This window comes from Scyliorhinus torazame, chromosome X (assembly GCF_047496885.1).
Source record: "Scyliorhinus torazame isolate Kashiwa2021f chromosome X, sScyTor2.1, whole genome shotgun sequence".
Lineage (NCBI taxonomy): Eukaryota > Metazoa > Chordata > Chondrichthyes > Carcharhiniformes > Scyliorhinidae > Scyliorhinus > Scyliorhinus torazame.
Genome location: NC_092738.1, coordinates 15,283,535 through 15,309,467, shown reverse-complemented (window position 1 = coordinate 15,309,467; position 25,933 = coordinate 15,283,535). Strand labels below are relative to the sequence as shown.

General features: G+C 49.0%; 2 protein-coding genes across 4 annotated transcripts in view; both read left to right on the top strand.

The window, feature by feature from the left end:
• The window catches only part of LOC140405364 (biogenesis of lysosome-related organelles complex 1 subunit 1-like), a 127,513-nt gene extending 126,093 nt beyond the window's left edge, over positions 1 to 1,420 (top strand). For all 3 annotated transcript variants that reach the window (XM_072493681.1, XM_072493682.1, XM_072493680.1), the window contains one exon: positions 107 to 1,420. In XM_072493681.1, the coding sequence (XP_072349782.1) occupies positions 107 to 214 (108 nt within the window). In that variant the 3' untranslated portion in view covers positions 215 to 1,420. The remainder of the gene's footprint in view (positions 1 to 106) is intronic.
• A 17,521-nt stretch (positions 1,421 to 18,941) lies between these two features.
• rdh5 (retinol dehydrogenase 5 (11-cis/9-cis)) overlaps positions 18,942 to 25,933 on the top strand; it is a 70,314-nt gene continuing 63,322 nt past the window's right edge. Inside the window, exon 1 of the mRNA XM_072493934.1 lies at positions 18,942 to 18,958. The gene's annotated coding sequence lies outside the window, so the exon portion shown is untranslated. The remainder of the gene's footprint in view (positions 18,959 to 25,933) is intronic.

Below are 25,933 nucleotides of genomic sequence, written 5' to 3'. Positions count from 1 at the left end.
ATGCTACCGTGCTGCTCGATGTAAAAAAAATCTATGTAAACAAGCTGCAGCAGCAAGCGGATGTTGCTTTTGCCTGGTCTTGCTGAGCGTTTGTTTTTTCCTCCAGGAAATTGGTGATGTGGAGAACTGGGCACGAAGTATTGAGATGGACATGAGGACTATCGCCACTGCCCTGGAGTACGTCTATAAAGGACAGCTACAGCCTGCAACATGAAACGTCAAACGTGGAGCTGAGAGGCGGCCATTTTGTGAGGAAGACACTGAACTGCCTCCACAGTTCAAAACTGACATTTTTACCTGAAGCAGGGTTTCCAACAGGAAGGTAGCAGTAAGACTGGAATGCCCTTCCCGATGAGGACTATTATATTGTCCACCCACTGTGATGACCGTTAACCACAATAGCCTAAGACTTGATGCATTCGCTTTTTTTTTCCCAGGTCGTAATAATCCAGGAAGGATAATGTGTAAACCTTGAATAAAATACATATTATTTCATCTTTCAATGCTCAAATAATGCCTGGTCACCAACAGCAAACATTGTTTCAGTAAAACACACCAGTGAATATTCTTGGTTAAAAATAATAGGTTAGGTGGATTGGCCATGATAAATTGCCCTTAGTGTCCAAAATTGCCCTTAGTGTTGAGTGGGGTTACTGGGTTATGGGGATAGGGTGGAGGTGTGGGCTTGGGTAGGGTGCTCTTTCCAAGAGCCGGTGCAGACTCGATGGGCCAAATGGCCTCCTTCTGCACTGTAAATTCTATGATAATCTATGATAATAGTCAGTGGAATACTGGTTTGAAAACAAAATGATTACATTTTCATTCGATTCCCCCGAAAGGCCTGTCCCCTGTGCCATCATGTGTTGCCGTATTGTGTAATACTGCACTCCTATTTATTTTGCCAACTCGAGGACATTGTTACTTATCCTTCCTGCAGTTTATTGTCAGTGGGATGATATCAGTTGCCAGTCTGCAGTTATTGCTTCTCCTTGCAGTGTACCGTCACGAGGGTGACCTTCCTTGCCAGACTTCACACTGCAGCTGCTGCCCCCTCTCCCCTTCCTGCAGTGCATTCTTGGTGGATGGCCTCACTTACCAGACTGTTTGTTGTATCTGTTGCTTCTCTCCCCCCCCCCTACCCCGGCTTATTGTCAGACGGATAACTTGGCTTGCCAGCCTCTGCTCCCATGGCTGCTTCTTGCTGTCCTTACTGGGGTAGACCTCGCTCGCTTGCTCCGTTCCTGCAATTCGGCATCCGAAATAAAACAAATGCTTTTTTTGTTTAAATGAGCCATAATTTTGTGCAGAAGTATGATATTGCCCCACGCAAAAGCATCTTGTCAGCATACTGATGTCTATAAATGAATTATTGAAAATAAACCTGTCTGTGGTGCATATTTAATAAAGATGATTAATAATCTTTTGATACAAGTGAATTAATTATTTGCTGATTGCTTGGTGTTTACATTCTCCCGCCCTTGGTGCGTATGTGGGATAGTTGGACTGATTCTTTGATCACAGAATGCAGTACAACTGCACTGTCCTTTTACCTTCTTTTACAGTTCTGGCACTGGTCTCTGCCTGCTGGCTGTAAAGATCCCTCGTGAAATGATTTTGGCCAGTCTCAACCCAGTTCCTTCCAAGTATAGCCCATTGGGTTATGGGGATAGTTGGTGTAAAAGGCATTGAAGGCTGGAATTCTGTAGCCGTTGGGATTCTCTGTTCCCGCCGGCAGCCCACCCCCGCCCGTGGGTTTTCCAGTGGGATGGCTTCAATGGGAAGTCCCATTGACAAGTGGCGGGAGTAGGGAATCCCGCCACCAGTGAACTGCACACCGCCAAGTAGCAGGCGGCTGGGGGGGCGGAGAATCCAGCCTGAAGTTTCCAATCAGCCATGATCGTATTGAATGGTGGAGTAGGCTCGACGGGCTGAATGGCCTCCCCCTGTTCCTATGGAGCACTCTATAATATAATAATAGTCTTTATTATTGTCACAAGTAGGCTTACATTAACACTGCAATGAAGTTACTGTGAAAATCCCCTAGTCGCCACACTCCGGCGCCTGTTCGGGTCACAGAGGGAGAATTCAGAATGTCCAATTCACCCAACAGCACGTCTTTCGGGACTTGTGGGAGGAAACCGGAGCACCCGGAGGAAACCCACGCAGACACGGGGAGAACGTGCAGACTCCGCACAGACGGTGACCCAAGCCGGGAATCGACCCTGGGACCCTGGAGCTGTGAAGCAACAGTGCTAACCACTGTGCTACCACGCTGCCCATTTATCTATTGATAATCTGCAAAGGTGAATACAGTACATAATCCTTAGAATGGGAAATATGTGGGTGAGATCTTACGGCTGTTCACACCGGTGGGATCTTCCCGTCCTGCCAACGGCATACCCCCGCTGTGAGTCTTGTGAGGTTGGGGGGGGGGGGTATTCAATGGAACATCCCATTGGCAATGGCAGGACCAGAAGATACGGCCAATGGTGGGCTGCCTCCCGCTGCCAAGAAACACGTCGCTAGGAGGCCAGAGAATCTCACACATAGCTTTACCAACGTCTCGTTCTCCAGTATGATGGAAATGGGTAGCGGAGTATCAAGATCACGTGCCCTAAAACTAAATTCCTGCTGTTTGCGTTGGCCATAGAACTGCTGGCAATTGCTCTGAGAGCGCCAAGGGGATGAAAGGGAATGGTCGGGGGGGGGGGGGAGGTAGAACACAAGGTCTCGCTCTACGCGGATGACCTGCTTTTGTACGTGTCGGATCCAGTGGCAGGGATGGACGGGATTATGGAAATCCTAGGGGAATTTGGCCGGTTTTCGGGGTACAAGTTGAACATGGCAAAGAGCGAGATGTTTGTGGTGCAGGCGAGGGGTCTGGAGAATAGGCTGAGGGAGCGACTGTTTAGGCTGGTTGGGGAAGGTTTTAGGTATTTAGGGATACAAGTGGCGCGGGACTGGGGCAGGTGCATAAGTTGAACTTGTCTAGGCTGGTGGAGCAAATGAGCGAGTTTCGGAGATGGGATGCGCTCCCGCTGTCACTAGCGGGGAGAGTACAGACGGTGAAGATGACGATCCTCCCGAGATTGCTGTTTATTTTTCAGTGTCTCCCTATTAAAAGGATCAATAAAATCATCCTGGGATTTGTTTGGGCGGGGATGTCCCCGCGGGTAAAGAGGGGGATGCTGGAACGGAACCGTAGCGAAGGGGGACTGGCGTTGCCGAACCTCAGCACTACTACTGGGCGGCTAACATAGCCATGATAAGGAAATGGATGGTGGGTACGGGGTCGGTTTGGGAGCGGGTGGAGGCTGCTTCATGCAGGGGCGCCAGCTTGGCAGCCCTGGTCACGGCTCCTCTGCCGCTCCCGCCGGCCAGGTACTCCACCAGCCCTATAGTGGTGGCGGCTCTGCGGATTTGGGGCCAATGGAGGAAGCACGCGGGGGAAGTGGGAGCGTCGGTCTGGTCCCCAAAATGCGACAACCACCGATTTGTCCCAGGGAAGATGGACGGCGGGTTTCGAGCGTGGTGGAGGGCGGGGGTGGGAAGGATGGGCGACTTGTTCCTGGAAGGGAGCTTCGCGAGCATGAGGGCGCTGGAGGAGAAGTTCGGGCTGGCAAGGGGAAATTACTTTCGGTACTTGCAGGTGCGGGATTTCGTACGTAGACAAGTCCCGTCCTTCCCACGCCTTCCACCAAGGGGGATCCAGGACAGGGTAGTTTCCAGAGGAGAGGGGAGAATCTTGGATATTTATAAGGAGCTTATGGGAGCGGAGGACACAGGGACCGAGGAACTGAAACTCAAGTGGGAGGAGGAGCTTGGTGGGGAGTTGGAGGGAAGAGTATGGGCAGACGCTCTGAGGAGGGTAAATGCAACCGCAACATGCGCCAGGCTCGGCCTGATTCAGTTCAAGGTAGTTCACCGGGCCCACATGACGGTGGCCTGGATGAGTAAATTCTTTGGGCTGGAGGACAAGTGTGCTAGATGTGCGGGAAGACCAGCGAATCATGTCCACATGTTCTGGGTGTGCCCAAAACTCGGGGTACTAGCAGGGATTTGCGGACATCATGTCCCGGGTACTGAAAACAAGGGTGGCGATGAGTCCAGAGGTGGCGATTTCTGGGGTGTCGGAGGACCCGGGAGTCCAGGAGGGATAGAGGGCGACGTTCTGGCCTTTGCTTCCCTGGTAGCCCGGCGACAAATACTGTTGGCTGTCGGACATGGCTTGGGAAAAATCAAGTTCGCCTTACGAGGATCACTATTGGGGTTCGCCCGGAGGTGGCAACCATTCATCGACTTCTTCGCGGGGAACTAATCGTCAGCCCGGGGGGGGGGGGGGAATAGACGGGTCTATTTGCGGGAGAGGAACTGTTATTTGCACTATGTTTTTGTAATTGATATTTGCATGCTAATGTATATTGTTACTGTTTACAATGCCAAATAAAATTAAAATGCTCAATAAAATTGTTTGTTGAAAAAAAACAACTAAATTCCTGGACTATTTGGATTTCATATGTCAACTTTACTTTATAATTTTTTTAAATCCAGGTTGGCAAGACCAATTTTCCCTACAAATATTTGTGGTGTCTCAACTTTGATGAGAGATGCTTGATTATGTCCCTGTACAACCAGGCTTGTTCATACAGGCCGATGTAAAATACAACCTACTTTTCCGCTCCTGCCAAGAAACTGCAGTACAGAAGGAGGAACATTCTGTTGACCAGGTCACTGCTGCTGCAGCCTTTTTCACAAGAGATATCACAGAATCGCTACAGTGCGGAAGGAGGCCATTTGGCCCATCGAGTGCACTCGCCCTTCGAAAGAGCACTCTACCCCATGTCCACTCACACGTCCACCCTGCCCTATTTCCGTAACCCCATATCCTAACCTGCACGTCTTTGAACTGTGGGAGGAAACTAAGGGCAGCACGGTAGCATTGTGGATCGCACAATTGCTTCACAGCTCCAGGGTCCCAGGTTCGATTCCGGCTTGGGTCACTGTCTGTGCGGAGTCTGCACATCCTCCCCATGTGTGCGTGGGTTTCCTCCGGGTGCTCCGGTTTCCTCCCACAGTCCAAAGATGTGCAAGTTGGGTGGATTGACCATGATAAATTGCCCTTGGTGTTGGGTGGAGGTGCTCTTTCCAAGAGCCGGTGCAGACTCAAAGGGCCGAATGGCCTCCTTCTGCACTGTAAATTCTATGATAATCTATGATTAATCTAGGACAAAGGTTCGGCACAACATCGTGGGCCGAAGGGCCTGTTCTGTGCTGTATTTTTCTATGTTCTAAACCGGAGCTCCCGGAAGAAAGACACGGGGAGAACGTGCAGGCTCCACACGGTGTCCCAAGCCGGGAATTGAACCCGGGTCCCTGAGGCTGAGAGGCAACAGTGCTTACCACTGCCACCGTGCAGCCCTGATATCTGACATCAGAGATATTTGCTCTTAATCCTGCTTCCATTTCTTTAATGTATGCATTTTCTAATTTTTGAAATGTTTTTCCAATCTTATTTTAAATGTCAGCCTCTGCTTCAGTAGCAACCTTTGGTAAAGCATTCCATGTTTTAATAATCTTCTGTGTGGGGAAAAAATTCCTTCAAGCGTCACCCTTCATTGCTCTTGTGATAATCCTCCATCTGTTAGTCATTTGGCAAACAGTGGAAACAATTTTTAATTTAACCCCTTTCATAATTTTCAAAGTCTCTATTAAATTCTCCTGCTAAACCTTTTTCTGTCCCGTTGGGAAAAACGTACAACCTTTTTCGCCTTTTTTTTCATAATTAGAACCTCTTATTTAAGCTATTCTGGTAACTATGCTGTACTGTTCTGTGCCGAATATCCGCCTTAGAATGGAATGCCCAAAATTTTATGCAATGCTCAAATTATGCCAACCAATTGAACATGAGTTCTTGCTTTATTGTTCAATGGCTTGTGGCCATCTAAAATGGCCGCCCGCAGAGATCGATGGGAAATTTGGACAAGCCTGAGCACAGACAGGCTGTAGCCTGCAAATATACAAAAGGCTGCAGCTCAGACTAACATCGGAAAAAGACCTTTAAAAGGCCATCCCGGGACAATGGGCTCCAGGTAGAAACTGACAAGTGGCAGACTCAGCGGCGCCTGCTTTCTTTATTTGGGAAGGCCTACGTGCCTCGGACACGAACGGCTATGGCTGACTGGGACCCGCCCAGCCATCGAGGTGTCCGTCCCCAATTGGTCAGAATCAATCAGGGTGATCGAGACCTGATTGATCCATTGGTCCTTCACCTGGGTCCGCCCAAAAGAGCGCGAAAACCTCAGGGATGAAAGGTGCTGCGCAGCCCACTACTCGCTCTCTCGACTGCAGCCCTCTCGACGACAGCTATCACAGCCAACAACAACAGTGAACCTTTCACCAGCCAAGAAGAAGACCATCCACGCCATCCGCCGAGGACACAGACGACCAGCAACAAGAACTCCAGAAGTGCCAGACTACAGGATTCCAGACAAGACCATATCTGCTCTGTACTTGCCAGTCACCTGGAAGTTAAGTTAAGGTCGTTTAGTGTATTAGTTTAGGGTTCAACTTGCATGTGTGGGTGATTGATTAATAGTAACTTTGTGAGTGTATTAATAAACTATTATTGTATTAAGCAACTTGTGTGATCATTTGCCCATCATATACGAGTTAAATACACACTGTGGTTCAGAAGGCACAACAGGCTGCATATATAAAACCCAGAAACCATTTTGCCATTTTCCAATTCTGATGAAAGATCATTGATCTCAAATGTTAACTTTCGCTGGGATTCTCCGTCGCAAGTCCGCCCCGCTACCGCTGCGAGCGAGGACGTAGAATTTGGCGCTCAGCCAAATCTCCCATTCGCTGCAGCAGGAACGGAGGATCCTGCTGCTGCGAACGGACAGAGAATCCTGCCCTCTGTTTCTCTCTCCTCAGATGCTGCCTGACCTGCTGGCCTTTCCCACCTGCATTCCGCGTGTTCCCGGCATCGCGTCGTTCACTGGTGGCGCGATTCTATCTTCCCGCCGCTTGTCAATGGGATTTCCTATTGTAGCTGACGCACACACTGGCAAACCCGCGGGGGGGGGGGGGGGGGGGGGTGTCGCCAGTGAGAAAAGAGCATCCCAACGACCAGAGAATTCCGGGCTTTGTAGTTACATCCCTTAGATCTTTTCTTCAGAGTCTTGTTTAAGTTGACTTTCTTCTAACTCTTTTTTGTAAAGTATCCAACTTGGGCGGGATTTGCTGACCGCCCCCCGCCGGGTCAGAGAATCGCGTGAATGCCGCCCCGCTGCTCCGACGCCGGCTGCCGAGTTCTCCGGCGCTGGTTTTCGGGCGGGGGCGGGAATTGCGCTGCGCGGTCGGGGGCTGTTGGCAGTTGCCCCCCCGACAATTCTCCGGGCCCCGATGGGCCGAGCGGCCGCCCATTTCCGGCCAGTCCCGTCGGTGTAAAATGTACATGGTCCATCCCGGTGGGACCTGGCTTGTCGGCCATCTAGGGGGGGTCCTCGGGGGGGGGGGTGGTGGCGCAGGGGGATCTGGCCCTGGGGGGGGGGCGCTGCCACGGTGGCCTGGCCCGCGATCGGGGCCCACCGATCTGCGGGCGGGCCTGTGCCGTGGGGGCACTCTTTCCCTCCGCGCCGGCCTCTGTAAGGCTCCGCCAAGACCGTCGCGGAGAACCCCCTGGGCATACACTGGAAACACGCCGGCGGTTCTGCGCATGCGCCTACTCCCGCGGCCAGCGCCGGCCCTTCACACCAATTGATGGAGAATCTCGGCCCATATTTTTCTCCAGTGACCTCTTTCTATCAATGACCTCCACGAACTTCGCTATTCCCTGTAATTTTCATTCTTCCTCACAGATTGTAATCTCCTCCAATTTGCTTTCATCAGCAATCTTTTAATTTCATCCCTCTTGTTTACGTCCACATCATTGATAACATTTGGAAACTAGAAAATATCACAGAACAGCTCCTGGGCACTCATTCCTGCCAACAAGCTGCTAATCATCAAGCATCCATTTATCCCTTTCCCTTGGCTTTCTATTATTCAGCCATCTCTGTATTCATGTGGGCGGCACGGTGGTTAGCACTGCTGCCTCACAGCGCCAGGGACACGGGTTCAATTCCTCCTTGTGTCACTGTCTGTGCGGAGTCTGCACGTTCTCCCCGTATCTGCGTGGGTTTCCTCCGGGTGCTCCGGTTTCCTCCCACAGTCCAAAGATGTGCAGGTTAGGTGGATTGGCCGTGATAAATTGCGCCTTAGTGTCCAGGGATGTGTAGGTTAGGTTACAGGGATAGGGTGGGGTGGACAGGGAAGTGGACATGGTCGGGTTGCTCTTTTGAAGGGTTGGTGCAGACTCAATGGGCGAATGGCCTCCTTCTGCACTGTAGGGATAATGTGTCTCTTGTGTGCCTTTGACAAGTCTCTTGTCTCGTACCTTATAAAATGCCTTCTGAAAATCTACACCCTTCATATTACCTTCAGCCTGCAATTTACTTGAATCCTTCAATTAAATAGGTCAGGCACAACTTGCCATTTACAAATCCTTTGCAGTTTACCCACAACTAACATAAATCTGACTGGTCTATAATTTTCTGGCTTATCCCTTCACTTTTTCTTGAACAAGGGTGCAACATCTGCTATCCTCCAGTCTTTTGGCATAATTCTTGTTTCCAAAGATTTTTGGAATATGAGGAGGCGCATTTATTTTATCAAGTATTATTTTATGCATCTTATGTGGGCTTGATGACGTATCTATTTCCAATTGTATTAACTTTGAATATTTCACATCCTTGCTAATTACGCCTCTCGTGCCATCTTAACCTTTCTCATAAGTACTTTGCCTAATTTTCCAAACACTTCTGTCACTCCTTGACTCTTCTAAGCACTTTACATCACTTTTTATTGACCGTCGTTCTTCATTCATAAACCATTCTCTGTTCCTCATCTCCCATTTTTGTTGCTAGCTATACTTCTCTTTCATCATTTTCTTCTGTATTCATATGAACAGACAAAATAGGAGCTGAAGGAGGCCATTCGGCCCCTCGAGCCTGCTCCCCATTCATTAAGATCATGGCTGATCTGTTTGTGCTGCGTCCCACATTCCCATCTACCCCTGATAACCTTTGACCCCCTTGCAGAATCTAACCTTTGACCCCCTTGCCCAACATGAATCTATCTACCGCCGCCTGAAAAAATATTCAGTGACCCCGCCTCCTGAGGCACAGAGTTCCAAAGTCGCACAGCCCTCTGGGAGAAAAACATTCTCCTCATCTCTGTCCAAATGGTGACTCTTCATTTTAAAACAGTGCCCCCTCGTTCTGGACCCACCCACAAGAGGAAACATCCTTTCAACATCCACCTTGTCAACACCATTCAGGATCTAAAATACTTCAATCAAATCACCCCTCACTCGTCTAAACTCCTCTGGAAACAAGCCCAGTCTGTCCAACCTTTCCTCATAAGACAACCCGCTCATTCCAGACATCAATCCAGTAAAACCTCCTCTGAGCCGCCTCCAACTCATTTACATCCTTCCCTAGTTAAGGAGACCAAAATTGCTCACCATATTCGAAATGTGGTCTCACCAATAACTTGTATAACTGAAGCATCACATCCTTACTTTCATATTCAATTCCTCTCATAGTAAAGGATAGCATTCCATTAACCTTCTTCATTGCTTTAATTACTTGCTGCACCTTCATACTAACCTTTTATGACTCATGCACTAGAACACCCAGATGAAATGAAATGAAAATCGCTTATTGTCACAAGTAGGCTTCAAATGAAGTTACTGTGAAAAGCCCCTAGTCGCCACATTGCGGCGCCTGTTCGGGAGACTGTTACGGGAATTGAACCGTGCTGCTGGCCTGCCTTGTCTGCTTTCAAAGCCAGCGATTTAGCCCTGTGCTAAACAGCCCCTAAACAGATCCCTCTGCACCTCAGAATGCTGCAGCAGTTCTCCATTTAATCAGCAATTTGCTTTTTTATTCTTCTTGCCAAAGTGAACAACGTCACGTTTTCCCATCTGCCAGATATTTGTCCACTCACTCAACCTGTCTATATCCATCTGCAAACTCCTTGGGCACGATCTAACCGAATTGTAACAGCGTCCCGTGACGAGTGCTTTTAGTCGGGTGTTTCCCGGCGCTCGCAGCGCCAAGAAACACCACGCTATCTAACGGGACTCTGTCGCAATCCGGGGCCTCAGTGGGGAACGTCCGGCCGAGGCCGCACTTAGTCCCATTTCCTGCATAGAGGAGCTCAGAACACCATTTTTAAATGGCGTCCCGATCTCTCGACTCCCCTGTGCTACCGTGCCGCACGTATCCTCTGTAGTGAAGACAAAAATAAAATATTTGTTAATTTAATCTGCCATTTCCTTATTATCTACTATTATCTACTATCTCCACAGCACGGTAGCACAGTGGTTAGCACCGTAAGGGTTGTAGGGAATGAGACCCACGCAGACACTTTGACAAAGAGTCACAGTAGCACAGTGGGTACCACTGTTGCTTCACAGCACCAGGGTCCCAGGTTCGATTCCCGGTTTGGGTCACTGTCTGTGCGGAGTCTGCACGTTCTCCCCGTGTCTGCGTGGGTTTCCTCCGGGTGCTCCGGTTTCCTCCCACAAGTCCCGAAAGACGTGCTTGTTAGGTGAATTGGACATTCTGAATTCTCCCTCTGTGACCCGAACAGGCGCCGGAGTGTGGAGACTAGGGGATTTTCACAGTAACCTCATTGCAGTGTTAATGTAAGCCTACTTGTGACAATAATAAAGATTATTATTATTCAAACTCTCTAGAGGGCCAACACTCATTTCACCTCCTCTTCCTTTTTAAATAACGGTAGAAACTCTTAGGGGGTGATTTAACGGCCGCGTTGCGCCCGGGGAGGATCCGTGTGGGCCAGTTAGATAGCGGGAGAGGCCCAAATGGGGAAGTGCGCTGGGCCATTGGAGACCCCTGGGTGGTCAGGAACAGGGCAGGGTGGCACCCTGGCACTACCACCCTGACAATTTGGATGAGGTACTGGATGAGGTTAATATGTGTGCAACCCTGCAGCTTCAGGAGAGGTAGAGAGGAAATCGCTTCCACTCCCCCTCCCACATATGAACCATTGCACATAACAATTGTGAATCCATATTTCCCTACCCACAACCAGCCTCATGAAATGAAAATCGGTTATTGTCACAAGTAGGCTTCAAATGAAGTTACTGTGAAAAGCCCCTAGTCGCCACATTCCAGCACCTGTTCGGGGAGGCCGGTACGGGAATTGAAACGTGCTGCTGGCCTGCCTTAGTCTGCTTTCAAAGCCAGCGATTTAGCCCTGTGCTAAACAGTCCCTGCATATTCATATTAGTGAAGAAAATCACTTTTTTACAGTGGTTGTATAGTTCTCCTCACTGTGGCCTGGTTCCACGGCAGTTTGTTTTGCTCTGAAAGTCACAGAACCTGGCGAGAGGGAAGGCCTTCCTTTTCATTTCCTCCAGGAGCCACATGGAAGCCTGACATTACGGGTCAGGAAGTCTCCCAAACGCCACTTGCCTGACAGTGAGAAACTCCACTGAATTAGCGGAGATTAGCATCCCTATGGGTTGGTAGCTCAAAGGAAGCGTTCTGCTATTAGGTAGGGGAGCTTTGTTTCAGAACAAAATACTTGGCAGTGGTAGAATTGAAAAGGCGGATACAAAAGCGACCCTATTGACCTCGCCTGTGCACATACGCACACTGCGAGTTCCTCTTTCACATTGAAGTGACTGAATGATCGACCAGCTTTGCCATTATGGAAACAGAATCGTGCAGCTTTCACCATTCTGATGGGCAGACTGCTCCATTTGAAATTATCCAGCATGTCAATGAGTAATGATTGGTAATGTCCGATGAGGAAAAATAAGTAAACCAACTGGCAAATTGAGCTGTCTGTGCAGTTCCTCAGGTGCCGGAGTCCTGGCTTTATTTGCAGCATATGTAGTTATCGGTATTGTAATAAATGATAAACCTGCAATGTTTTTCCCAATGCAATTTTACATTGTCAATTGATGCATCTCCTTGGGCCCCCCCAATTTTTTAAAAAGCCATATTAACCAGAAGATCAAAGGCTTGGTTTTGGTCCTGTGCCGAATTAGCTCATTCCAACCGTGACAAGTATTTAAGCTTCCTAATCCATTGTGTTGTTCGGACCCCTTGCCGTTTTCTAACCTGTTGTCATCATTATACTGCTCTCCCTTTCAGGACAGCCTAAGGCCTTTCATTACAGTCTGGGGATTCTTTATTTTGCTTGCCCAGAATGCTCGCATTCACTAAATTAATTATGAAATTTGAGGTGTACACAGATGAGAATGCAAGCCTTTTTTGGGGGGGGGGGGGGGGGGGGGGTGCTGTATGGGATTTACAATCAGCCTGGGTGTGTTTCCAGGGCAGCACGATAGTGCAGTGGTTACAGTGGTTAGCACTGCTGTCTACAAAATTATGAGGGGCATAGACAGAGTGGATAGTCAGAGGCTTTTCCCCAGGGTAGAGGGGTCAATTACTAGGGGGCATAGGTTTAAGGTGCGAGGGGCAAGGTTTATTGTAGACGTACGAGGCAAGTTTTTTACACAGAGGGTAGTGGGTGCCTGGAACTCGCTACCGGAGGAGGTGGTGGAAGCAGGGACGATAGGGACATTTAAGGGGCATCTTGACAAATACATGAATAGGATGGGAATAGAGGGATACGGACCCAGGAAGTGTAGAAGATTGTAGTTTAGTCGGGCAGCATGGTCGGCACGGGCTTGGAGGGCCGAAGGGCCTGTTCCTGTGCTGTACATTTCTTTGTTCTTTGCTGCCTCATGCCGCCGAGGTCCCAGGTTCGAATCCCGGCTCTGGGTCACTGTCCGTGTAAAGTTTGCACATTCTCCCCGTGTCTGCGTGGATCTCACCCCACAACCCAAAGATGTGCAGGTTAGGTGGATTGGCCACGCTAAATTGTCCCTTAATTGGGAAAAAGAAAGAATTGGACACTCTAAATCTTTTTTAAAAGCTGGGTGAGTTTCTGAGAACAGAGACTTAGCTCAGCAGCACCACTCACTGGCATTTAGCAGCATTGCAGTTATTTGTTCTGCGATCCTCCACACTGAAATCATGTCTAATTCACCTAACAGCACGTCTTTCGGGCCTTGTGGGAGGAAACCGGAGCACCCGGAGGAAACCCACGCAGACACAGGGAGAACGTGCAGACTCCGCACAGACAGTGACCCAAGCCGGGCATCGAACCTGGGACCCTGGCGCTGTGAAGCAACAGTGCTCACCACTGTGCTACCATGCCGAGAAAGGAGGTTACGCTGAACTTATACAAGACACTAGTTAGACCTCAGCTGGAATATTGTGCACAGTTCTGGGGTCCACACTATGGGAAGGAAGTGAACACATTGGAGAGAGCGGAAGAGGTTTACAAGAATGGTTCCAGGACGGGAAACTTCAGTTGTGAGGATAGATTGGAGAGATTGGGACTGTTCTCCTTGGAGAGAAGAAGGCTAAGAGGAGATTTGATAGAGATGTTCAAAATCATGAGGGGACTGGACAGAGTAGACGGGGAGAAACTGTTTCTGAAGACTAAGAACGAGGGGGCACAGATTTATTGGTATTTTCAAAATTATATACATTGCCGTTCGTTGTCAGAAAGAATTCTTCTTAGGTTTCTCTCTTTACAGTCTGTCGCCGTCTGGCTCAGCATCCAACCCTCCTTACCCCCACCAGCTCCTCTCTCCTTGACCCCCCCCTCCCTTCCCCCCTTCTTCACAGCCCCCCCACCCCCCCCCCAATTCTTTCTTGCTGGGCTTTGCTACCTCACCTTGCTCACACACACCCCACCGGGTCCTCCCTCGCTTTCCTCTTTCTGTCTTGGCCTGGCTATTTCCCCCTGGCTGCTGGCTATTTATTTATTTATGTGTTGGCCACAAACCGGTCCCGGAACAGTCGGATGAATGGCTCCCATGTTTTGTGGAAGCCATCTTCCGACCCACGGATAGTGAATTTAATTATCATCATAGAATTTACAGTGCAGAAGGAGGCCATTCGGCCCATCGAGTCTGCATCGGCTCTTGGAAAGAGCACCCTACCCAAGGTCAACACCTCCACCCCATCCCCATAACCCAGTAACCCCACCCAACACTAAGGGCAATTTTGGACACGAAGGGCAATTTATCATGGCCAATCCACCTAACCTGCACATCTTTGGACTGTGGGAGGAAACCGGAGCACCCGGAGGAAACCCACGCGCACACGGGGAGAACGTGCAGACTCCGCACAGACAGTGACCCAAGCCGGGTATCGAACCTGGGACCCTGACACTGTGAAGCCACAGTGCTAACCACAATGCTACCGTGCTGCCCACTAATTCATTTTCCCCATTTGGAGAGATTCCGAGAGGTCGGGCAGCCAGTCTGCAGCTGTGGGTGGTGCTGCTGACCGCCAGCCGAGCAGGATTCTCCAGCGGGCGATCAGGGAGGCAAAGGCAAGGGCGTCCAGGGGGCACAGATTTAAAGTGATTTGCAAAAGAAGCAAATGTGATGTGAGAAAAAACCCTTCCCCACAGCTCAGTTGGCTGGACAGCTGGTTTGTGATGCAGAGCGAGGCCAACAGCGTGGGTTCAATCCCCCTCCCGGCTGAGGTTATTCATGAAGGTCCCGCCTTCTCAACCTTGCCCCTCACCTAAGATTAAATCACCACCAGTCAGCTCTCAAAGGGGAACATTAGGTTCGAGTCTGGAATGCGCTGCCAGGGGGTGGAGGCAGGTTCAATGGAGGCATTCAAGAGCACATTAGATAGTTACTTTAAGTAATGTGCAGGGGTACGGGGAAAAGGCAGCGGAATGGCACTAATGTCACGATGCTAGTATGGAGAGCTGGTGCAGACCCGCTGGGCCGAATGGCCTCATTCTGCACCGTAACAACTCTGTGATGTGTGAAGATTAGATCTGGTTTGACAATTAATGCCCTGATTGTGCAATCGAGAGGCAGCTTTCATTGGGTGTTGGGTGCATGACAATCCACCTCCTTCACTTTGATACAGGCACATAGACCTGAGAAATCGAGGGATGTCTGATTACTAATTGTCAGAACCGTTCGAATACAAAACCAGAACGTTACAGCGCTTTTTGAGGTCATCGCCACTCAAGCGATGAACTTTATCTTCCAACTGCTAAGGTAGCCTCTTCACAAAAGTTCCAAGTTCCTCCGTGTTTTATTTGGTTACGACAAACACAGTGTTTGTTCCCTAATAAAGTGTGGTTAATGAGTAGGCCAGCAGAGTTAATATATAACTACCCTGACGGCCACACACTCCACTTCCCCCAGCCCCTTTGCACAGCTCATCAATCATATCTGTTTCTTTTGTTCTTGCATGATCAACGATTCAGAATGTTCACATCTTCCAGATGTTTATTAAATTGAGGCCTATTCTTCATTCACAAACTCTGGGCGGGAGTCTGTCCTAGCCGCGTGTCTCTTGCGCCGTTCGCTGGCAGCAAGATTCTCTATTCCCACCGCTTGTCAATGGGATTTTCTATTGAAGCCGCCCCACGTCGCCAGGAAGCCCACGGGCAGGGGCGCACTGCCAGCGGGAAAGAGAATCCCAATAGCCAGAGAATTCCGGCTTATGTTTTATATTTTCTCCAATTGTCACCGTTTACTTTTCCACTGGAGCTGTTAACTCATTCGCCGATACAGTTCCCTGGGGACTGGCAGCTCCTCACAACTCACCTGAGTGACTATGTTCCGAATATGAGCCAAAGTGAAGGATTTGAGGGTAACTAGAGAAAGGATTGGCCCACTCAAAGACAAACGAGGGAATTTATGCGTGGAGTCAGAGGAAATGGGTGAGATTCTTAATGAGTACTTTGCATCGGTATTCACCAAGGAGAGGGACATGACGGATGTTGAGGCTAAGGATGGATGTTTAAATACTCTTGGTCAAGTCGGCATAAGGAAGGGGGAAGTTTTGGGTATTCTAAAAGGCATTAAGGTGGACAAGTCCCCAGGTCCGGACGGGATCTATCCCAGGTTACTGAGGGAAGCGAGGGAAGAAATAGCTGGGGCCTTAGCAGATATCTTTGCAGCATCCTTGAGCACGGGTGAGGTCCCGGAGGACTGGAGAATTGCTAATGTTGTCCCTTTGTTTAAGAAGGGTAGCAGGGATAATCCAGGGAATTATAGACCTGTGTGCTTGACGTCAGTGGTAGGCAAACTGTTGGAGAAGATACTGAGGGATAGAATCTATTCACATTTGGAAGAAAATAGACTTATCAGTGATAGGCAGCATGGTTTTGTGCAGGGAAGGTCATGTCTTACAAACCTAATAGAATTCTTTGAGGAAGTGATATAGTTAATTGATGAGGGAAGGGCTGTAGATGTCATATACATGGACTTCAGTAACGCGTTTGATAAAGTTTCCCATGGCAGGTTGATGGAAAAAGTGAAGTTGTATGGGGTTCAGGGTGTACTAGCTAGATGGATAAAGAACTGGCTGGGCAACAGGAGACAGAGAGTAGTGGTGGAAGGGAGTGTCTCAAAATGGAGAAAGGTGACTAGTGGTGTTCCACAGGGATCCGTGCTCGGACCACTGTTGTTTGTGATATACATAAATGATCTGGACGAAGGTATAGGTGGTTTGATTAGCAAGTTTTTAGATGATACTAAGATTGGTGGAGTTGCAGATAGCGAGGAGGACTGTCAGAGAATACAGCAAAATATAAATAGATTGGAGAGTTGGGCAGAGAAATGACAGATGGAGTTCAATCCAGGCAAATGCGAGGTGATGCATTTTGGAAGATCTAATTCAAGAGCGGACTATACGGTCAATGGAAGAGTCCTGGGGAAAATTGATGTACAGAGAGATCTGGGAGTTCAGGTCCATTGTACCCTGAAGGTGGCAACGCAGGTCGATAGAGTGGTCAAGAAGGCATACAGCATGCTTGCCTTCATCGGACGGGGTATTGAGTACAAGAGTCGGCAGGTCATGTTACAGTTGTATAGGACTTTGGTTAGGCCACATTTGGAATACTGCATGCAGTTCTGGTCGTCACATTACCAGAAGGATGTGGATGCTTTAGAGAGGGTGCAGAGGAGGTTCACCCGGATGTTGCCTGGTATGGAGGGTGCTAGCTATGATGAAAGGTTGAGTAGATTAGGATTGTTTTCGTTAGAAAGACGGAGGTTGAGGGGGGATATTGAGGTCTACAAAATCATGAGAGGGATGGACAGGGTGGATAGCAACAAGCTTTTTCCAAGAGTGGGGGTGTCAATTACAAGGGATCACGATTTCACGGTGAGAGGGGGAAAGTTTAAGGGAGATGTGCGTGGAAAGTTTTTTACGCAGAGGGTGGTGGGTGCCTGGAACGCTTTGCCAGCGGAGGTGGTAGAGGCGGGCACGAGAGCATCATTTAAGATGCATCTAGACAGATATATGAACGGGCGGGGAACAGAGGGAAGTAGATCTTTGGAAAATAGGTGACAGGTTTAGATAAAGGATCTGGATTGGCGCAGGATGGGAGGGCCGAAGGGCCTGTTCCTGTGCTGGAATTTTCTTTGTTCTCTTTGTTCTTTGTATTTCTGCTGCTGATCACCAGGGAAGGCATCACACATAGGCCTGTTCCTTAGCAACTGACTCCATTCCTCTCTCCAGCAAATGTCTGAAGCTGATGCACACCATTCGCTATTTTGGCATGGTACTCGAATAGATGAGCGCCCAGCCACGATTCAGCTCCATCATAAAGACTACCTTTTCCCACCTCCATAACATTGTCCCTGCCTAAGGTCATCAGTTGCTCAAACCCTCATTGATATCTTCGTTACCTCTAGATTGACTATTCCAACACACTCTTGCTACTCTCACACATTCTACCCTCTGTAAACTTGAGGCCATCCAAAACTCTACAGCCCTGTCACCTAACTCACACCCAGTCCCATTCCCCTATCACCCCCTGTGCTTGCTGACCTACACTGGTTCCCAATCAATCAGTGCCTTGATTTTAAAATTCACCTCCTTGTTTACAAATCCCCCCTTGGCCTCACCCCCTCCCTAACTCTGGAATCTCCTCCACCCCATACAGCTCTCCGAGATCTCTGCGCTCCTCTAATTCCGGCCTCTTGAGCAGCCTCGATTGTGATCGCTCCGCCATTGGTGGCCGTGCCTTCAGCTGCCTGGGGCTAAAGCTTTTCCCAATCAAGTCCCTCCCTGAACTTTACCGCCCCGTCTCCTCACTTTAAGACACTCCTTAAAACCGATCTTATCTCTTGTGGTTCAGTGTCAAATTTTGTTTGATAATCGCTCCTGCAAAGCACCTTGGGAAATGATACAACATTAAAGGTGCTGCTGTTCTCGCCTGATGATTGGTATGTGTGTACTTCAAGCAGAAAGTCAAGGGATGATCAGAGGCAGGAATCCAAGTAATTCACTCCTTTCCTTGCCAGATGAAGTCCTGAGCTGGCATCAACTATATTGGCACAAAGCAGTCATCAAATTTGGGCCCTTGTTGCTATTTGCATCCTGTGGCCTAGGCCTTGACTGTGTTCCTATTTCTATGCCAATGCTATTCTTGGATCAACTAGTAAGAGACCTGTGACATTGGTAAAAATGATGAAACCAGCTTCTTCCTCTGTGGGGAAATATCCTGACTTACTTAACCCCATGACACATCTGAATTCAGGAACTCGCTGTGAAAGAAGCTTTTTGCATATTTCAAAGGCACATTTTGTTTTTAGAATCGAGTCTTTCTGGTTAAAGTTCCAACTCACCAATTGAGTTGGTACCGTGAGGAGAGGAGAGTGCAATTGGAGAGAAACTGAGGACGGAAGAACTAGAACAACAACAATCCTCTGTGGCCCCAAATGGCTGTCCTGTGGGATAGAGGACACCTGCAAAGGGCCTGAAAGCTGAAAAGTGGGTCAGCAAACTGTGGTGTTGGGTGCTCTGAGGTACAGATGAACCAACACGGTTGCAATTGGTACAACGCAGTTTTATTCCAACTTGCTATTTACAGATTTGTCTTGATACTCTGCACGTGGTGACTCCCTGAGTGTGTTGTTAATCAGGTCCTGTCCTTGTCCTGGTCTCTAGATGGACTGGCCACCAGGTGTCGTGTTTCTTGTCTTATACTGTGTCTGCTCTTGTCTGTGATTGGCTGTCGTGTTATGTGTGCTAATTTGTCTGTTGGTCTGTCTATCATGATGTGTGTGTTTGAATATCATGACATCCCCCCTTTTTTACAAGATTATGTGCCTACGTGGTTATAAATATGAATGTGTCCTGAGTGCAGCTAAAAGTGTGTGTGCATGATATTTACAGCATGTACATGTGTCGTGACTATATACATGGGGCGATGTCGGGTGTGTCATGCTAACGAGGTTGTACCATAACAAAACAAGAAAAAAACTTTGAAGTGTGGTCCGGTCAAACGAGATCTGGAATGATAAAACAGTAACATGTTACAATACAATAGTTGCTAAACTTTGACGTGTGAACAGTCTCATAAGTCCAGTCTAGTAGGTGTGCGACGAATTCGGGTTGACCGCCTCAAGGGTGGGTCGAGAACCACCGGCTGAGGTGCGAGCCTGGCCACGGGCGGCGATGGAAGGGGCATGGTATATGGCAGCTCCACAAAGTAGCTATCAGGAACCAGTGGAGGACACGGCGTCTGTGTAGGGTCCCGTTGCGAGCGTGGAAGGAGGCGAAGGGCTCGCCGATTGCGCCTACGCACGGATTAATCCGGCATGCGTACTAGGAATGAGCGGGGAGCCACACGTCGGAGAATTTCGGCAGGTGCTGACCAGCCACCGCCTGGTAGGTGGATGCGGACTTTGTCTCCAGGGGCCAGGGGGGGAAGATCAGTTGCCCTTGTGTCGTACGAACTCTTCTGGCGATCACGCTGCAGTTGCATCTTTTGCAGTACCGTAGCATGGTCTATTGTTGGTGCCAGGATGGAAGGCACAGTGGTTCTGAGGGAGCGACCCATCAGCAGCTGGGCTGGTGAGAGACCAGTGGCTAGTGGGGCCGAGCGATAGGCCAGCAGGGCGAGGTAGAAGTCCGATCCGGCAGCAGCAGCCTTGCAGTGGAGCTGCTTGGCAATGTGAACGCCCTTCTCCGCCTTTCCATTGGACTGGGGATGCAGAGGGCTGGACGTTACGTGTGTGAAGCCATACGAAGCAGAAAAGGACGACCATTCCTGGCTGGCAAAACAGGGCCCATTGTCCGACATGACAGTCATCGGAATGCCGTGGCGAGCAAAGGTGTCTTTGCAGGCCCTGATGACAACAGACAACGTCAGATCGTGCAGGCGTATGACTTCTGGGTAATTGGAGAAGTAGTCCATGATGATAACATAGCCCATGCCAAGCGCGTGAAACAGGTCGACACCCACCTTCGCCCAGGGGGACGTCACCAGCTCATGGGGCAGAAGCGTCTCAGGAGGTTGCACCGGCTGAAACATTTGGCAGGTTGTACAGTTGAGCACCATGTTGGCAATATCGTCACTGATGCCCGGCCAGTATATCGCCTCTCGGGCCCTCCGTCTGCACTTCTCGACCCCCAAGTGGCCTTTGTGTATTTGATTGAGAACCAGCTGGCGCATGCTGTGCGGAATCACAATCCGGTCCAGCTTCAGAAGGATCCCATCAATGGTGGCTAGGTCGTCTCGTACATTATAGAACTGCGGGCACTGCCCTTTGAGCCATCCTCCCGTCATGTGGCGCATCACTCGCTGTAAAAGGGGGTCGGCCGCTGTCTCTCGGCGAATACGGGCCAGACTGGAGTCGTCAGCCGGCAGATTTGCCACTGTCAAGGCCACCTGTGCCTCGACTTGACATACGAACCCCTCCGCATCTGGTGGTGTACTCACTGCTCGGGACAGGGCATCCGCCACGATGAGGTCCTTCCCTGGAGTGTAGGCCAGTTGGCAGTCGTACCTCCTGAGTTTAAGTAGGATGCGCTGGAGGCGTGGGGTCATCTCGGTCAGGTCCTTGTTTATTATGCTGACCAGGGGGCGGTGGTCAGTTTCGACCGTGAATCGTGGAAGACCATATACATAATCGTGGAACTTGTCTAAACCGGTTAGCAAGCCCAGGCATTCTTTTTCGATTTGCGCGTAGCGCTGCTCTGTGGGGGTCATAGCCCGTGATGCATAGGCAACCGGGGCCCATGATGACGTGTCATCCCTCTGCAGGAGCACTGCTCCAATGCCGGATTGGCTGGCATCAGTTGAGATTTTGGTGGGACGAGACGTGTCGAAGAACGGCAACACTGGTGCCGTGGTGAGTTTGCGTTTGAGCTCCTCCCATTCCAGCTGGTGTGTGTGTTGCCACTGGAACTCTGTGGATTTTTTGACAAGGTGGCGCAGAGCCGTTGTGTGGGGGGCAAGGTTGGGAATGAATTTCCCGAGGAGGTTGACCATGCCCAGGAATCGTAGTACAGCTTTCTTGTCGGCCGGCCGCGGCATGGCTGTGATGGCGCTCACCTTGTCTGCATCCGGACGGACCCCTGACCGGGAAATATGGTCCCCCAGGAACTTCAACTCGGTCTGGCCAAAGGCGCACTTGGCTCGGTTGAGGCGCAGGCCGTTTTCCCGTATGCGGGCAAAAACGTGTTGGAGACGATGTATGTGTCGTCTGCAAACTTGGACACATTGCCCTTGGTCCCCAACTCCAAATCATCTATGTAAATTGTGAACAGTTGTGGGCCCAACACTGATCCCTGAGGGACACCACTAGCTACTGATTGCCAACCAGAGAAACACCCATTAATCCCCACTCTTTGCTTTCTATTAATTAACCAATCCTCTATCCTTGCTCCTACTTTCCCCTTAATGCCATGCATCTTTATCTTATGCAACAACCTTTTGTGTGGCACCTTGTCAAAGGCTTTCTGGAAATCCAGATATACCACATCCATTGGCTCCCCGTTATCTACCGCACTGTTAATGTCCTCAAAAAATTCCACTAAATTAGTTAGGCACGACCTGCCCTTTATGAACCCATGCTGCGTCTGTCCAATGGGACAATTTCCATCCAGATGCCTCGCTATTTCTTCCTTGATGATAGATTCCAGCATCTTCCCTACTACCGAAGTTAAGCTCACTGGCCTATAATTACCCACTTTCTGCCTACCTCCTTTTTTAAACAGTGGTGTCACGTTTGCTAATTTCCAATCCGCCGGGACCACCCCAGAGTCTAGTGAATTTTGGTAAATTATCACTAGTGCATTTGCAATTTGCCTAGCCATCTCTTTTAGCACTCTGGGATGCATTCCATCAGGGCCAGGAGACTTGTCTACCTTTAGCCCCATTAGCTTGCCCATCACTACCTCCTTGGTGATAACAATCCTCTCAAGGTCCTCACCTGTCATAGCCTCATTTCCATCAGTCACTGGCATGTTATTTGTGTCTTCCACTGTGAAGACCGACCCAAAAAACCTGTTCAGTTCCTCAGCCATTTCCTCATCTCCCATTATTAATTCTCCCTTCTCATCCTCTAAAGGACCAATATTTACCTTAGCCACTCTTTTTTGTTTTCTGTATTTGTAGAAACTTTTACTCTCTGTTTTTATATTCTGAGCAAGTTTACTCTCATAATCTATCTTACTCTTCTTTATAGCTTTTTTAGTAGCTTTCTGTTGCCCCCTAAAGATTTCCCAGTCCTCTAGTCTCCCACTGATCTTTGCTACTTTGTATGTTTTTCCCTTCAATTTGATACTCTCCCTTATTTCCTTAGATATCCACGGTCGATTTTCCCTCTTTTTACCGTCCTTCCTTTTTGTTGGTATAAACCTTTGCTGGGCACTGTGAAAAATCACTTGGAAGGTTCTCCACTGTTCCTCAACTGTTTCACCATAAAGTCTTTGCTCCCAGTCTACCTTAGCTAGTTCTTCTCTCATCCCATTGTAATCTCCTTTGTTTAAGCACAAAACACTAGTGCTTGATTTTACCTTCTCACCCTCCATCTGTATTTTAAATTCCACCATATTGTGATCGCTCCTTCCGAGAGGATCCCTAACTATGAGATCCTGAATCAATCCTGTCTCATTACACAGGACCAGATCTAGGACCGCTTGTTCCCTCGTAGGTTCCATTACATACTGTTCGAGGAAACTATCGCGGATACATTCTATCAACTCCTCCTCAAGGCTGCCTTGACCGACCTGGTTAAACCAATCAACATGTAGATTAAAATCCCCCATGATAACTGCTGTACCATTTCTACATGCATCTGTTATTTCTTTGTTTATTGCCTGCCCCACCATAATGTTACTATTTGGTGGCCTATAGATTACTCCTATCAGTGACTTTTTCGCCTTACTATTCCTGATTTCCACCCAAATGGATTCAACCTTATACCTCTCAAAGCTTTCATTTACCTCAACGTTGAAGTGCTGGTCGAGCTTGAGGAGGACCGTGTCATATTTGGATTGGTTCTCGCCTTCCGCGAACACCAAGGAGTTGTATACATCGATGGCGTGCGGACCTGCGGTAGTGAGGAGCATGGCAATCTTTGTTTCGTCCGAGGCGCCCTGTTTTTCGTTGGCTCGCATGTACAGTTCAAATCGCTGCTTGAAGAGCTTCCAATTGGTGCCCAGGTTCCCAGCGACTTGCAACTGCTGCGGTTTGTTGTTGATGTCCATGGCTCAGGATGGCAGATTTGCCGGCAGGTATCGATTCATTCACTGGTACCATGTGGTGTTGGTTGCTCTGAGATACAGATGAACCAACACAGTTGCAATTGGTACAACGCTGTTTTATTCCAACTTGCTATTTACAGATTTGTCTTGATACTCTGCACGTGGTGACTCCCTGAGTGTGTTGTTAATCAGGTCCTGTCCTTGTCCTGGTCTCTAGATGGACTGGCCACCAGGTGTCGTGTTTCCTGTCTTATACTGTCTCTGTCCTTGTCTGTGATTGGCTGTCGTGTTATGTGTGCTAATTTGTCTGTTGGTCTGTCTATCATGATGTGTGTGTTTGAATATCATGACACAAACTGCGACACAATCAGGGGGAGAGGGATAAAGACACCAAGGCTGCAAACAAGCGGTGAGACCCTTCCGTTTCAGCTCCTGATCAAAGCTGGAGAAGTAACCTTGGCCTGGTCTAGTTGGCAAATGAAGGTTTCTCGCCCTGCTCAGTGATGCACTGTCAATTACGACGAGACGAGAGTAGAATGTAATCGAGGCTTTATTACACAGAGATGTGTGGCCTCCTACAGCAGCTGACAAAATGGCTGCTGTACGGAGAGCACACATATTTATACTCCGCCTCCTGGGCGGAGCCAGCAGGCAGGGATCTACCCCCGTACCTGTAGTACAGGGGCCTTACCGTAAAACCCATATGTATACAGTATACTACATCAGTGGTGACTACCACACTCAGCGACATCTTTAAAGTGCTCTCTCTATTAAATTAGCGTTTTGCTGAGGGTGGGCTATACACTGTAACCATCGATGGAAGCATTTCAACGTTCGGTCACAGTTTTCCAAATATCACCGGAATCATGTTTCAGGTTGTCAAGCAGCATGGTTATTTTGGAAGGCTTTCTACAATTAACATAATTGGTGTAAACTTGAATTTTCCACATTGAGTGAAGCACACCCTATTGTGTAATGTAAGGGAATGAATCCGCGATTAAACCATTCTGTGAGGTGTGTGTGTTGGGGTGGGGGTTCTGTGTTGCGGTGCTAACCAAAGATCTCCACATTTTTCTCATGGATTAAAAAGAGACACAATCGAAAAACAAGTTTAAATAGTGCAGGCGTATCCTCGACGAGGTCATTGAGCTCAGGAGTGGATGCTTCCCATTTGGACTAATGTTGCATCCATCCAGAAATACGCAATGCTCCATATTGTTATCATATTTATGCCCGGTGGGTGGCATGGTGGTTAGCACTGCTGCCTCATGTTGCCAAGGACCCGGGTTCGATCCCGGCCCCGGGTCACTGTCCGTGTGGAGTTTGCACATCCTCCCTGTGTCTGTGTGTGTTTCGCCCCCACAACCCAAAGATGTGCAGGGTTTGGCCACGCTAAATTGCCCCCTAATTGGAAAAAAAGAATTGGGTACTCTAAATTTATAAAAAAATATATATTTATGGCCGGCACGGTGGCACAGTGGTTAGCACTGCTGCCTCAAAGCGCCAGGGACCTGGGTTTGATTCCGGCCTCAGGTGACTGTGCGGAGTCTGCATGTTCCCCCGTGTCTGCGTGGGTTTCCTCCGGGTGCTCCAGTTTCCTCCCACAATCCAAAGACGTGCAGGTTAGGTGGGGTTAGGGCAATAGGGTGGGGGAGTGGGCCTAGGTAGGGTGCTCTTTCAGAGTGTCGGTGTCGACTTGATGGGCCAAATGGCCTCCTTCTGCACTGGAGGGATTCAATTCTATTGTTTCTTAAATGATTCCAAGATTTATGCCTCCATGTTTGATCTGGACATGGTGAGGCATTTGTGGGGGAGGCAGTCGTGTAGTGGTATTGTCACTAGACGAGTAATCCAGAGACCCAGGGTAACGCTCTGGGGACCTGGCTTCGAATCCCACCAGGGCAGATGGTGAAATTTGAATTGAATAAGAATATTAAAAGTCTAATGATAACCATGAAACCATTGTTGATTGTTTTAAAAACCCATCTGGTTCGCTAATGTCCTTCGAGGAGGGAACCCTGCTGTCCTCTCGCTGTCTGGCCCACATGTGACTCCAGACCCACCGCAATGTGGTTGGCTCTTAAATGCCCCTCTAAAATGACTCAGCAAGACACTCAGTTCGAGGGCAATTAGGGATGGGCAGCAAATGCTGGCCCAGCCGGCGACGCCCACATCCCATAAAATAATTTTTTTCCAATGTCCGCTCCAAATGTTGATCACTCTGGGTGAACATGGTCCTGGGGTGACCAGTCGTCCTGGTTTTTCATTCGACGTCCCAGTATCAT